The following is a 14,392-nucleotide window of genomic DNA, read 5'->3' as shown; positions in this document are numbered from 1 at the left end:
TGTTTGAAAAAATTTGTAGACATATTATTACTCTTTAAAAAAATATAGCAATCCAAAATGGTAATATATAACTACATAAATACACTTAAAAAATTAAAAAGTATACACTTTATTTATATATGACTAAAAAAATTCCAAAAATAAAATATAATACTGGACCCTAATTTCATATTTTCTCTTTACTTTCAAAATGTCGCATTTATCAAAAGTATAGGTAATGTTATGTCGTTATGGCATTTAGCCTATATTTGGTAAAAGAAAAAAAGAAGGAAAACTAAAAAATGGGATCGAAGAAGAAAATTTATTTATTTGCTATTTGGTTGAAAAGAAAAGACAATAGAAGAAAAAACTGTGAAAAAAAAAATAGTGAGTCCCACCAAAAATTTGTCTAGAGAATTGTGTAGGACATTTTTTTGGAATATACATTTAAACCAAATTACTTATTTATCTTCTATCTTTCTTACCTCTGTACCAAATAAACATAGGGTTATAGAAATTTCTTTTCATTTAAACTGGGTGTCCAAAATTCCAGCTGGGCCGAAGATGTTACAACGAACTAGGCCAATTCTTGGGCCAACCCACTGTATTTTACATAGGCTTAAGGCTTACTATATATACACTGATATAAAACCTAACCTATCTCAAGCACTCAACCCAGCCATCTCTCATCCCCGCCGTCACTCTCCTCGCCGGCAAGGCAGCGCGCAGCTCACAGAAAAATGGTAATTCTCTCACAGATTGATCGATATATCTATGTGTATGTATACATGTTTATGTTTTTTTCGTAAGTTATTATCTCGAATCTGACCATCGTTGCTATTATGCAGCCTCCAAAGAAAACCGGAAAGTCCTCGGCCCTCTCGAAGAAGAAACCTGTAATTTTCAGTATCCATTTTTGTTTTTAATTTATGTATATAATCCTTTAGCTCTAAAAGCTTGGGAGAGACAGTGTGTATTTGCACATCTTAATTCTGTGTTTGGGTAACAGGAGAAGATTGTGAACCCACTGTTTGAGAAGCGTCCCAAACAGTTTGGTATTGGAGGAGCTTTGCCACCGAAGAGGGATTTGCACAGATATGTCAAATGGCCAAAGGCTGTTCAGCTTCAGAGGAAGAAGAGAATCCTTAAGCAGCGGTTGAAGGTTCCACCACAGTTGAATCAGTTCACGAAGACTTTGGACAAAAACCTTGGTATAACCCAGAACAACCCTATTGTTGATTTTCTTAGTTATGGCTTGGATATGGTTATTTATTCATTATTGGATTGGAATTGAGTAGAATGATAAATAGAATCAGGTAATTGGATTTGTGTAGGCTGGAACTGGAAATGAGTTATTGTTAGTGCACGAGAATAAAATTAGTCTGGATATCCTCATTCCAATATTAATGATTATCACTGATAAAACATAAGTGTGTGCGACAATGTAGCGGTTTTTACTGTTTTTAGGAATTAGACCCGGTTTTTGGTGAAATAACCCTTGTTTTTCCCTACATTCTAGAGCACCTTTTTATGATTTAGGCTGGTTTCATTGTTGTAATTACGTATGTGAAAATTCTATGCTGATATGTACGGACAACTTGATGGACTAGACTTCCTATTATAATCAGTGTTTTCCTTAATCTTGAATATATTGTACATGAAAGAGATATGTATCTGGTGATTGTCGTCCCAGATCGCTAGAATTAATCAAGTTACTAGAGAAAGTGAAATATTTTTAATATTACTTACACTTTTTCTTTTCTTTGTTGAAGTGTTTAATTTTTCTTATTTGTACCGTATCAATTGAAATTTTACTTGTTAAATCTGATCCTAGTTTTTTTGCAATACTCTTATGATTTACATTTCTCACAATATTGTACAGCAACAAGTCTGTTCAAGTTGCTCCTCAAGTACAGGCCAGAGGACAAAGCTGAAAAGAAGGAACGTCTTGTGAAACGTGCTCAGGCTGAGACTGAAGGAAAAACTGCCGAGACCAAGAAGCCCATTGTTGTGAAATACGGGCTCAACCACGTTACATACCTTATTGAGCAGGTGGATAAGCTAGCTGTTATAGTTTATTAATTATTTTCTGAAATAAATTTTGTTGTGCATCCATATTCATTAGTAAAGTCTCACGCCTTTTATCCCCTTTTCAGAACAAGGCACAATTGGTAGTGATTGCTCATGATGTGGACCCGATTGAATTGGTTGTTTGGCTTCCTGCCTTGTGCAGAAAGATGGAGATCCCTTACTGCATTGTGAAGGGGAAATCCCGTTTGGGATCGGTATGGATCTACTTAGTCTGTATGCTTGATGAAATAAGGCTTTGTTTGTGATGGAAATATCTAACTTCTCTGGTTTTTCTTTCTGGTTTTGACAGATTGTACACCAGAAGACAGCAGCTGCATTGTGTTTGACCACTGTGAAGAACGAGGATAAGATGGAATTCAGCAAAATCCTCGAGGCTATTAAGGTAAATGCAGAAAACATGTTCTTATAAAATATGCTCTTAAGTTGCTATTTTCTTTGCCAATCTTAACGCCAAATCTAATTTTCTTTTTCAGGCCAACTTTAATGACAAATTTGACGAGTTCCGAAAGAAGTGGGGAGGTGGTATCATGGGCAGTAAGTCACAAGCTAAGACAAAAGCTAAGGAAAGAGTTTTGGCCAAGGAAGCCGCACAGAGAATGAATTAGAGAGCATTTGGTCTTGTTGTGACATTTTTCCTCAACTATATTGTTAGCAGTTTTTGATTTCTTTGTGAAAAGGACCATGGAGCTGTTTGAAGTACTTAGTGCGGGTAGTCTTTTTTCGTATTCTTCATTTGAGGAAGGAACCTTTGCGGTAATTGCTTTTAATATCAAGTATTTACCTAATGAATTTTGGTTAAATGATCTGCCGTTTTTTTTCACATAATTGTCATAGCCATCACTGATCGATCATTAGAGTTCAAGTGTCATTACTTCTCCGATATCTATTTTATAGATATTGCATATTCAATAATCAATACCTGAAAAATGCCTTGCTTCACCCTTGCAAAAGAAGCAGATTCGTATTACAAATGATTATCATTGAAAACGGTTTTGAAACGAGAGGAAACCTTTACCTTTCATTGAATTCGAGAAAGACATCAATCTTTATCGTACTTCCTACTTGGAGCGGAGGAAACAACTGGCCTTAGCATAGAAAGTTCCCTTGACTTCATGCATACATTACAGATGCTCGTGTCGTGTCTAATTGAACATTTTGTGTGTCTATAAACTGGCTTAAACTTTCCCCAAGTTGGGAAATAGATGTCACAATGTCTAAACTTTAAGAACATTCGATTTAATTCCGCTAATGTGTTGTTCGGTCATGTTGAACTAGACTATGCTATGTCACGTGATGATTAATTAATGCAAATATGTTGTTCAAATTGATATCCTAAAGCATGCAAGAGGAATCTTAACTATAGTGCCACACAAATAACATTTGCCAAACCTCCGAATTCTTCTATACTTGAGCTAGATGCAAACTTGAGCTTGAAGTAAACCGAAGTAGATTGCCTGTTTCCCATATCACCAGCATCAATGCTTCTATATTTAGATAGTTGGTGGTTTTAGCGAATTGTTGAGTTCTTATACCTGGTAGTGTTTAATACAAATATAAAATAAGAAGAGTTTGGTGACAGTAAAAAAACAAATTGACAAGAAACTTATATTATATTTGTAGTGTTTTTTGCGGACTCATTTGTCCTACTATTTTAGGCCAACTTAGTGGCATGAAAGTCTCTCGACGAACATTAACAAAGGCAATGACATACTAAAATTATAGCTAATTGTCTTTATAATTAATTCAAACATAAAAAAACCAAATGGGGTCAGAGTTTTTGATTCCAAAGCGGAAAAAAAAAAGTATCTCGTTAATTGTATAAAGACATCGACAAAACTGTCATGTTGTCTTGAATTAACACCATATACATTTCAGGAAGCAAATTACATGATTACGTAGAAGACTTAACTGGCAACTGAATTGAATGCATATTTTGACATCCTGCATGTCAAATATTCAACTTTAGTAAAGAATCATCAAGATTTCTGAATTTGAGAGAATCAATGAAATCGACTCCGGCAGGACAGAGTTTCATCTTGGATCAAAGATGGGATCACTCCATTCACCTGTGTTTCCTTTCCCCCATCAGTTTATAAAGACCAATCTACATGTATTTACAAAGTTCCCTTGTAGTCCAGCCAGACCCTGCAGTTGCCTTCTACAAATAATCAAAGCTTGCACTCTAAATGAACTTGAATGAGAAAGAAAAATGGATTTAGCAGCACTTTGCCTGCTTTCAGATGAAAACTCAAAACCCTTCGAAACCATCTGGCTTCTGACGTTAGCAGCATTTGGTTTTTCAGCAACTAGTCCAGGAACCTGCAAAATATTAGAACCAGAAGCCCTCAGATGTTGCTTCTTATAACTTGCCTCCATACTCTCCATAGGTATATCTTCACTTGGATTTTGTGGAACAACTTCCCTATCTTCTTCTGCTTCATTTAGAATTCTCTTGGCTTCAGCGAGTAAACCGATAGAGCGCCAACCCTCAGCAACAAGCCGGACAGTGCTCTTTCCTGGGCGAACACCCTTTTCTTCCATAACTTGGAGCAATTCTTCTGCTTTCCATGGTTGTTTTGCTTCTCCATATCCCCATATTAGAGTCTCAAAAGTTATCAGATTGGGAGAAATATCCATTTCACACATTATCTCATAAACTCTTGTGGCACGCTCCATTCTGCCTGCATTGCACCAACCACTTATAATGGTCGTGAAGATTACCACATTTGGATGCACGCCAGATTTGCTCATCAAAGACATAAGCGACTCGGCCTTCCCAGGCTCACCAGCACGCACGTAGCCTTTTGCAAGAATGCTGAATGCATGGATGTCAGGTTCTATGCCGGCTTTCATCATGTCGTTGAAGATTTCCTGGCATTTGTCCATGCGCCCTGCAGAGCTCCATGCATTCATGATGGTGCTAAATGTGATAACATCTGGTTTGACCCCAAATTCTTCCATCAATGACAATGCCTGTACATTTTATGCTTATAGTAAGTGATTATGTCATAAGCATATACCGGGAAAGTGTGTGTTCAAAATGGGAACTATTGACTGTCAGGAACAACATAAAATACTAATACTCTCTCTAATGATAGAAGTTAGTCTTGTTATTATCGTGGACTTGCGGAGGTAAATAGAAACCAAAAAATATGGATAGCAGAAACGTAGACTGCTTCTTAGTGAGTTATCACTTTTGAGCTCTTTGTAAAAGTTCCATTTGACAGGAGATAATGGGAGAGAGTAGGCAAAAAAGAAAAAAAAAGTATTAAGAGTTTAAAACTGACCTCATCAATTCCATCTGTGTCTGTAACATCTAGAAAGCCTTTGATAAGAGAGTTGAAAATGACAAGATTTGGATGCACCCCAAGCTCCTTCATTCTGTACATAAAACTTAAGGCATCTTCCATATTTCCTTCTTTACAGTATCCATTTATTATTATGCCACAAGTTCGTTCATTGGGGCGAACTCTGTTGTTCTGCATCTCCACGATCATCCTTTCAGCCATAAATGTTTCCCCATTCTCAGCATAAGCTCTTGCTAAAGTGTTATAAGTGACAACATCTGGTTGTATTCCAGATGCAACCATTTTATACACCACATTCCATGCTTCATCTATATTATTCTTGTTACACCATGCTCTAATAATAATATTATAGGTTCTATCATTGGGCTTTACATTTCCATACTTTGACATAATCTCTAGCAATTTTAGAGATTCTTCAGGCTTACCAGCTATACCATATCCTTTAATCAGGGTGTTAAAAGTGCTAGCTGTTGGCTTACATCCATTCATCTCCATTTTCTGAAAGATTTTCATGGCTTCGTCTACCTTCCCAGATTCTATAAAAGCATTTATCATTGCATTGAAAAGTATTATGTCTGGCTTCATACCATTTTCTTTGAGTCTAGAAAGGATTCGAGGAATGGACTTGAATCGTTTCAGGCGGGTCAACGCTCCTATAAGTGTTGTGTATGTTATTACGGTTGGCCTGTGTCCTTCTTCTATTAAACTGTTGAAAATGGATTGGACTTCATGGGGCCTTTTCTTTTCGATCAAAACACTCATTAGTTTTGTTCTTGAACGAACAGTTCGGCAACTGTTGTTCCCCAAACAGATGAGGCAGCATGATTGAATATGTGAATCTACAGAATTCGCAAACACTTGTACTTGGTCCTTCTTGTGCAAACTTGGTTCCTACAAAGTTCAGAATTTAACCATTTGCAGCATCTAGGCATGCGATAATGATGTTATTATGTAAATAAGAAATCTTAAAGGGACAAAATCTAACACCATTAATTTTGCTGTTTTAGTTGACTATTGAAAACTCAATTTATATTAATTTTTCTCCAGAGTTTGCTTCAGAAAACCATATTTCTGGATTTAATGCTCAAGCCTAGTAAAAGGCAGCATATTGACAACATATGTCAATACATTTTATACAAAATAACTTGAGGTAATAGCGTGTAGTGTTACCAAAATATCCCATATAGATAGTCAAGCAAAACAGTGTCCTATGAACATAGTATTTGAAGTTATGTCAAAATTAAAGAAAGCTAAAGCAATGATCAGCAAAGTAGAAAAACTGGTGGATTTAGATAAGCTCTCATAATTCAAAGAAAAGCTAGTTTACATATGCCAACGGATATTATAACAATTTAGTTGCTGTAATCTTACCATAATTGGAGATGTTTGAACCAGTTCCTTGCTTGTAATTGTTCCATCTTGGTGTCTACCCATGTTAATTCACTAACCCTTTCAGAGAATTCCTGCCACTCCTCCTCCCACCAGCACCCGAGTCTCAGTCAACCACCTTCTTCCCTTGAAAAATGTCAAAGTTAACTGCCAGACCACAACAGAGAATTCTTCTGCAAAAAAGACCATACCAGGGAATTCTTTTTCACCCAACCTTTAGATTTTGCAGAGATAATTAGAGAGACATATTCTTCAAAATGGACCTATGAAGAACATATGAACATGCCACATGTAGTTGGAACAATGAATAAGCTAAATGTACTAATATAGTTTGTTTTGGCAAGCTGCTGATTTATGGCACAATTGCAGTAACAACTCACCAAGTATTTTAACAAAACCACAGACAAAGATAAACTCGTACAATTTTTACGTATCTAAAACCACACACAAAGATAAAATTGTGGAATCCATCTAAATTCCTAAAGGATAATTAGTGAAGGTGCTAATAGAATGCCATTTGGCATTTCAGAAGGTATTTGAGCTCTGGAAGTTAGCTAAGACCAGAACTAAGTCAAATTAGACCAGCACCCCAATTCACCAATCCTATATTATAGGCTTGAAAAGGCCACTCCCAAATTCCAGAGGGAATATACTCATTTGGTACCTATGTTTTTGCAAAGTATCATTTTGGTACCTCTGTTTTCAATAATGCTCATATGGTACTTTTATTTTAAAATCGTACATATTTGGTACCCTAAACTCAGATTTGATAGATAAAATTTTGTCAATTTAATCAAATTGCTGTCAATTATGTAAGTTATAAATTTAAATTTAATTACATAATTACATATAACTGATGACAGTTTGATCATATTGACAAAATTTTATATATCAAATCTGAGTTTAGGGTAACATTTATGTACGATTTTAAAATACAGGTTACCATATGAGCATTATTGAAAACAGAGGGTACCAAAATGATATTTTGCAAAAACATATATTCCCAATTCCAGATAGCTATAATACTATGTGCCCAATTGTTTGACCAAAAAAGGGGCTAACAGAACAAAAGGCATTTAACACCCCAACTCCCATAATCTGACTATTAGCTTGAGATCAGAATCGTAATCTCAACTCAAAATCCTTTCTGGGTTGTTCAGAACTTTCACTTTGATCAGCATCAATGCATGAAAAAGAAGGCTTAATCATGATAAAATACTCTAAAGCAATATGTTTGACCCAAACAAAGATAAAAAATAAGAGATTTGTTTGGTACCTGTTAAACTGTGGCGTACTAGAGCTTAGAAGGAGCAATGGAGTTGCATGGTTGGTGGCCGAGTTATGGACGAGGACCATGAAGCTGAAGCGAGTAGTAATATTGTAGTGTAGTGCCATATGTTTGTGTTGTGACAATCCTCCGGATACTCTTATCCACATATATTTATCAAATAGAGATTTTAAGATAATTTTTTAGGCTCTTAAAAGAACCTGACAAAGTTACAAGTGGAGCCATTCAGTGGAGTACATTTCGCCAAGACAGCTTTTATACTTAAAGTTCAATAATTTAAAGAAAAATAAATAATATCAAAGAAATGAGAATAGAACGGTGTCGTTTTAGCGTTTTAAGTTTGTGGGGGGATTGTTTTGGTCTACAAATATTATTATTATTATTATTAAATTTTATTTGTGGGATCTAAGATTTCCAGATAGTTTGGTACAATTCTCAATATTTTATTCTCTATTTTCTCATGGATGAACTTGGAAAATAAATATCTCAGAAACGTGGAACTTTTTTCCACACTGAATTGAAATTGATACCATTGATGTGAATTTTTAAGTGCAAATAAGTTAAAATCATTTTAAGATCTTTCTCATGTATCATTTTTGGTTTTGGAGATCCCAAATAGGGGCAAATTTTAGTTTGATCTAGAAAAAGGGATTAGGATTTTTGGCGGTAAAAATTCGCAATATTTTCGCAATGTCTTACTTTTACATCCAATTTTTTTTAGGGGTGAAAATACTCAAACCCACATAAATTGTCTCTCCGTTATTACCTACTCATTAATACTCTTAAATAGTACTTACATGGTATTGATGTGGCAGGACATAAATGTGGTGTCATTGCCACCTTATTGTCACATAATTATTTTTAATAAAAAAATCATTTAAGAATTAAAAAAATAAAATAAAAATTACATTTCACTAATTAAAATTAAATAAAATATATTTAATTATAAAACAAAATTTTGAAATAATTTATCAATTAAATAAAATTTTATAAAACAACTTTAAAATTTTCCCACACTCTTTTATTTTCTCCTTTTCCCACCAACCAAACATAATTTATTTTTTCTCTTCAAATATGAAAATAAAAAACAAACAAAGAAAAATCAAATCATCACAATGTATTCAACTTAAAATTTCAATCTCTCATTCAAAACCTTGAACATTCAGTCCTTCAAATCTAATTTTTAGATTTTTTCTTTCATTCTTTTGCTTTTATCACCAAACAAACATAGAAAACCCAAAAACCCATACAAACACAGATCTGTCCCCTTTGAATCCACCCATTACCGGCACCCTCACCCATTGTCGGCACCCCAGCCCCTTGGCAGCCCTGACGCCATCCTTCGACACAGTCAAGCTAGAGAAGCCTACTTGCGCAGCCTAGTCCCTCGCCAGCCCCGATGCCTACCTTCAATGTAGTCAACCCAATGCATCCCAGCCCCTTGTGTAGTCATCCCTTTGCCTCTTGAGCTCCGACACAACCAGCATAGTGAAGCTCCCCCTCCGACCTTTGACTATGGAGGAAAAAGAAGACCTCTCATTGTGCAAGAAGAGGTAGAATAAGAAGAGAAGAAAGTGATTTAGGGTTAGCTTTTTTTATTAGTTAAAAAATTATTTTAGATTAGATAATATAAATTTTTTATCTAATTTTAATTATAAATTTTTAGTTATTTTTTAATATTTAAATTAATTTTTATTTAAAATTAAATATATTTTATTTTAATTATTTTTAAAATTTTAGATAAATTTTTTATTAAAAATAATTATGTGGGAATAAGGTGGCAATAACACCTCATTTATGTCAGGCCACGTCAATGTCACGTAACTACCATTTAACAGTGTAAATGTGTGGGTAGTAACAGAGAGACAATTGTATTGAGTTTGAGTATTTTCACTGCTAAAAAAAATTGGATGTAAAAATATGACAATATTGATTATTTTCGCCGCCAAATACCCTAAAAATTAATTAATTATACAAATTAATCACCATAGTTTTACACTCCTATTCAAAATTGGTTTCTCCTTGACCAAATAAGCAGATAGATATATGAGAACTTCTGAACTAGAGAGCAATTTTGACTATCACAAATAAAAAAACTATTGAATAAAAAAATAGTAAGATATTTCGATTATTTTATTTAAAAAAGAACTAGTTTATTTATATTATTTACACAAAGTAAGGAAAGAAATATTAGATATTTTGGTTGAAATCAATAAATATTGGATTCATCTTTCAATTTCAGCATACGCCTACCCTAGCGAAATAAAGTCAGTCAGCAAAAACAATATAATGAGATTAGATGAATTGATACATTTTCTGACAAAAGGGTCATAAAAATAGGAATTGCCTCCCAAACTCTGAAGTTTTTTTTATCAAACCCTCGAATTTAGTATTTCTTTTCCTAAATTTCTCTTACCATTTTTTTTGGAAAGATCTTACCATTTTATTCTTTTATTATACCTGTCATTTTTCTCTCTTTCGTCAAGATAGACACAAAATGATGCTAAGGCTGTGGAAATGGTACCAGAACTGCCTGGCTTTTCATCCGGTGAAGACCCAGGTCATCAGCTCCGGCTTCCTCTGGGGTGCCGGTGACATTGCTGCTCAATACATCACCCACACTTCCGCAAAAAGGCGCCTTAAAATTTCAGTGAGTACCCATTTCAAAAACCTAAAACCCAATTCATTATTTCGCCTTTCTTGTTCTTTTATGTGTTTCCCTTATTGCATACGGCCTTTAATCTCATCTGGATGTTGTTGTTTTGATCTTTTCTGTTCTTTACTCGTATAATTTGTGTATTGGGTAGTTGTAAGTAGCCCATTTAGGTAGGGATTCTTTGCCCACATCCCCCGAGATTGGTTGGGATATATAGCTTGTAGTTGAGGTATTTCAGATGGGTTGAGGTATTTCACATATCTTGGGGAGGTTCTGTAAGTAACCTATCAAGAAACCTACAATACCTTTTACTCGCAATAATTCTTGATCAATTTCTTGGAAAGTTGTATGCAGAAATGATGTTCTGGAAACCAATATTTCATACACTCTTGCCACAGAATGTGAAGGTATCGGGTATTATATGAGGGAGAAGTCTTTAAATATTGATGCTTAGCTAAAAGAAAAAATTTCAGTACCATAAAATATAAGACAGTTACAGTTTTATGTGATGATGATGCTCCTCTGTCTATGGCAATAGTGGCTCCTTTAACATACAAGCTGATAGTCTCATGAAGGTTTGCTGTTGACGCTCGCTATCAGTTAGTATGGGGACTTTTGTATGCTGCAATATGACAATCTCAACTTGTGTTTTTGTGTTCATTTGTTCATCCTTTGTTTCTCTACAAGTAAACTACTGTCTACTATTGTAAATTTATTTTCCTAACTTTGGAACAGGTTGAGGACATTGTTTTTTGTTGAGGCCAGGCCAGTCTCATTGCCTATGAATTATTTTCTTTGCAAAAGTTAGATTACAACATGTGTTTAATGTTTCAGGATGCAGATGCAGATTTTAAAGTCAATTGGAAACGAGTAGCAATCACAAGTTCGTTTGGTTTTTGTTTTGTTGGACCTGTTGGCCACTTCTGGTTCGTGTTTCCTATCTTTTCACTTGGGGTCAGTTATTTTGGTCTTTGTTTACTAACCGCAGCTACCGTCATCCCATAACCTCAAAAAGCATCTATAGATGTGATTTTTGCTCCATAAATTAAGTATCAGTTCAGATATGTAGTTTCTATTTTCTTGCTAAATTATTTTGAATTGCAAAATTATTCTCTACATTGCATTTTCTTGCTCTTTACAAGCAGGGGGGAAATGCAGTCAAGTTTGCAGGGTGTGTAATAGTATACCCGTACGCCATAAATATGTGAAAAAAGAGAGCTTTTAGTTTAAGATGAGTCCTTTTTATTACTGAAGTTCCTAAGGGTGTTACATAATTAAACCTTGTAGGTATGAAGGCTTAGACAAGTTTTTAAGGTTTAAGCTTCTTCAACAGCCAAAGTCATTGCGGTTTGTGGCCACTAAAGTTGCAATGGATGGCATCATCTTTGGCCCGCTTGATCTGTTTGTATTTTTCACATACATGGGCTTTTCTATGGGAAAAAATGTTCAACAGGTGAAGGAAGATGTGAAGAGGGATTTCATCCCAGCCTTGATTTTGGAGGGTGGTATATGGCCAATTGTTCAGGTGGTGAATTTCCGGTACGTCCCAGTAAGGTATCAGCTACTCTATGTTAATATCTTCTGCCTGATGGATAGTGCTTTTCTGTCATGGGTTGAGCAGCAAAAGGATGCTGCTTGGAAGCAATGGTTGTCTTTTAACTCTTTCAAGGAACGAGGAGGTCCGGGAAGGTTATGATTTTCCTTCCTATCCTCTTGCACTATTACCCCTTTTTCGTGTGTCGCACCAAAAAGATTGTAACAGAGTGTTTGATCGAGGGTGAAAGAATTGGTCTCTCCTAAAATTACTGGCTTCGATTTTTCAAGTCAGCATCTCGGGAATGATTCTTTTTTTCGTTCTTTCCTTTTTTTTTTTCTTTGTTCCCAACTTGTAAACAGACTTCATATCTAATACATAAAAAAACAGAGCAAAATTTTCTATTTGGCAAAAAAGATTCGGGCTTTTATTTAGTGTTATTAGCATCTTTGTATAATGGTTGGTTAGATGATAGAGAGAATAAGTTGTACAGAAAATGTGGTTTCGAAACAATGAGCTTGGTATCTAGTTAATTATGTATGTCACGTGCAATATTACACCAGCAGCAGAATAAAATGCAAAATCGGACTTTGCTGAACACCATTATTTGTGAAAATTAGCCGCTGTTGATGAAGACTGGAGGGATGATAAGAGCCAGTATCAATAGGACTGTGCTGCTCACTTACAAGAACATTTTTATTTTTAAGAACCTCTCTCTCCGTTATCATCATTTCTTATTATCATAACTGTAGATTTTTCAATTTAATTATAATTAGTTTTATATATATATATATATAAAGTTTCTGTGAAGCAGGTGGCTCGTTTTTTTTTTAATTACATAGGAATGGGGGAGGAATTGAAAAACCTTGACTTCCCAACAAAAGGAGAGGTGTGGAACTACTTAGCCTAAGTCTAAGATCACCAGTTGGCTCATATTGTATATAATCCTACTTAGGTTAAGTCTAAGGCTACCAGGTGGCTCGTATTGTATAATCCAAAAAAAAAGTACACTTTGGAAATATGTATTAATATGAGAATCAGACATAATCTATTACAAAAATATCAAAATCACTAACATAAGTATACTTGCTTACCAAACTGTTTACAATAATCAATAGAAAGAGAATTTAACACAAACTTCAACTAAAAGTCTAACACAATTGTTTCCCACAAAGCTTCGAGTCTAGCTCTTAGGAAAGATTTAGTTTATTTTTTCTGCATGGGCAACCATATATTATGATCTTTATTAATGAAATGTTTTTTGTAAAATATTTTGATAATCAATAATAAAAAAGAAATTGGAAGTAATTTAGTAATTATGAAAACTATTTTAATTTAGAAATGAGCTTCTCAAAAACCTTTTAATCTTTTAAATTAAAAAAATAATTTTTTATTATTTACCCAAACACTTCCAAAAATACTTTTTTTTTATTCTACAAGCTAAAAAAAATAGCTTAAAAAAAGCATAGCCAAAACAATAACTGAGATTATGAAATTTACTGCTCGATGAGCTATGTTACTGATAAGTGAATTTTAGATTCACGTATTAGTGTCATTTTATATTTAATTTGTAGGTGTCTAGGTTGTTTTGTTTGGTTTTACGCTTGTGTTGTGTATGTGTAGGGTCCAAGGAGAAGTGGTGCGAAGTTCATACAAAATGAGAGTGAAACTGAGAAAAAATGTGAAATAGGGCTGCAACCCCTTGTTCTAGCGCTGCAGCCTTGTCCTGAAAAATCAGCATTCCAGGAATTCGCCCAGGTGCTGCAGCACCACCACCAGGGGACGCAGCGCAATTTCTGACTTGAATTAGGGATGTAGCGCCTGATTGTTACAGAGAGCATGTATTTGGCCTTCCAGTAGCATAGCAGCGCCCGTTCGAGGGACAACAATGCCTACATCCGTACAAAAAGTTTAAGTGATGAATTTTGAAGGGCAAATAAGGTCTTTTTGAGGGAATATAAAAAGAAAAACATAATTAGGGTTCTAATGACATTTTGGAGGAGATTAGACCTGGTATTACACGCTTGGAAAGGAAAACGAAGGCTAGAATTCATCAACATCACCATCATTACATCTACTTTCTTTCTTCTTCTTTATATTTTAGTTTTTAATTATGAACAATTACTCTGCTATTGTGTTTAAGTTTG

General features: G+C 34.7%; 3 protein-coding genes across 8 annotated transcripts; 2 read left to right on the top strand and 1 right to left on the bottom strand.

Annotated features, from left to right (window-relative positions):
* The first annotated feature begins 576 nt into the window (after nucleotides 1-576).
* LOC133797044 (large ribosomal subunit protein eL8y-like) lies at nucleotides 577-2,887 on the top strand. 2 transcript variants are annotated; one of them, XM_062234810.1, is made up of 7 exons: nucleotides 577-722; nucleotides 828-875; nucleotides 989-1,190; nucleotides 1,862-2,031; nucleotides 2,136-2,264; nucleotides 2,360-2,452; nucleotides 2,544-2,887. In XM_062234810.1, exons 1-7 carry the CDS (start codon nucleotides 720-722, stop codon nucleotides 2,673-2,675), a joined length of 777 nt encoding a protein of 258 aa, XP_062090794.1. In that variant the 5' UTR covers nucleotides 577-719; the 3' UTR covers nucleotides 2,676-2,887. The 2 variants fall into 2 exon arrangements, with proteins under 2 accessions (XP_062090794.1, XP_062090793.1); XM_062234809.1 differs by lacking the exon at nucleotides 577-722 and having other exon boundaries at nucleotides 822-875.
* A 933-nt stretch (nucleotides 2,888-3,820) lies between these two features.
* On the bottom strand, nucleotides 3,821-8,179 carry LOC133797043 (pentatricopeptide repeat-containing protein At5g21222-like). Of its 5 annotated transcripts, none has more exons than XM_062234804.1 (4): nucleotides 8,044-8,179; nucleotides 6,750-6,940; nucleotides 5,358-6,269; nucleotides 3,821-5,043 (listed from the first exon to the last, which is right to left on the bottom strand). In XM_062234804.1, exons 2-4 carry the CDS (start codon nucleotides 6,810-6,812, stop codon nucleotides 4,156-4,158), a joined length of 1,863 nt encoding a protein of 620 aa, XP_062090788.1. In that variant the 5' UTR covers nucleotides 6,813-6,940; nucleotides 8,044-8,179; the 3' UTR covers nucleotides 3,821-4,155. The 5 variants fall into 5 exon arrangements, with proteins under 5 accessions (XP_062090788.1, XP_062090791.1, XP_062090792.1 ...); XM_062234807.1 differs by having other exon boundaries at nucleotides 6,750-6,967; nucleotides 8,044-8,157; XM_062234808.1 differs by having other exon boundaries at nucleotides 5,358-6,302; nucleotides 6,750-7,030; nucleotides 8,044-8,146.
* A 2,124-nt stretch (nucleotides 8,180-10,303) lies between these two features.
* LOC133797042 (uncharacterized) lies at nucleotides 10,304-12,688 on the top strand. The gene is made up of 3 exons (XM_062234802.1): nucleotides 10,304-10,705; nucleotides 11,546-11,637; nucleotides 11,999-12,688. Exons 1-3 carry the CDS (start codon nucleotides 10,553-10,555, stop codon nucleotides 12,405-12,407), a joined length of 654 nt encoding a protein of 217 aa, XP_062090786.1. The 5' UTR covers nucleotides 10,304-10,552; the 3' UTR covers nucleotides 12,408-12,688.
* Nucleotides 12,689-14,392: the final 1,704 nt, after the last annotated feature.

This window comes from Humulus lupulus, chromosome 8 (assembly GCF_963169125.1).
Source record: "Humulus lupulus chromosome 8, drHumLupu1.1, whole genome shotgun sequence".
Classification (NCBI taxonomy): domain Eukaryota; kingdom Viridiplantae; phylum Streptophyta; class Magnoliopsida; order Rosales; family Cannabaceae; genus Humulus; species Humulus lupulus.
This window is presented reverse-complemented; position numbering and strand designations above follow the sequence as displayed.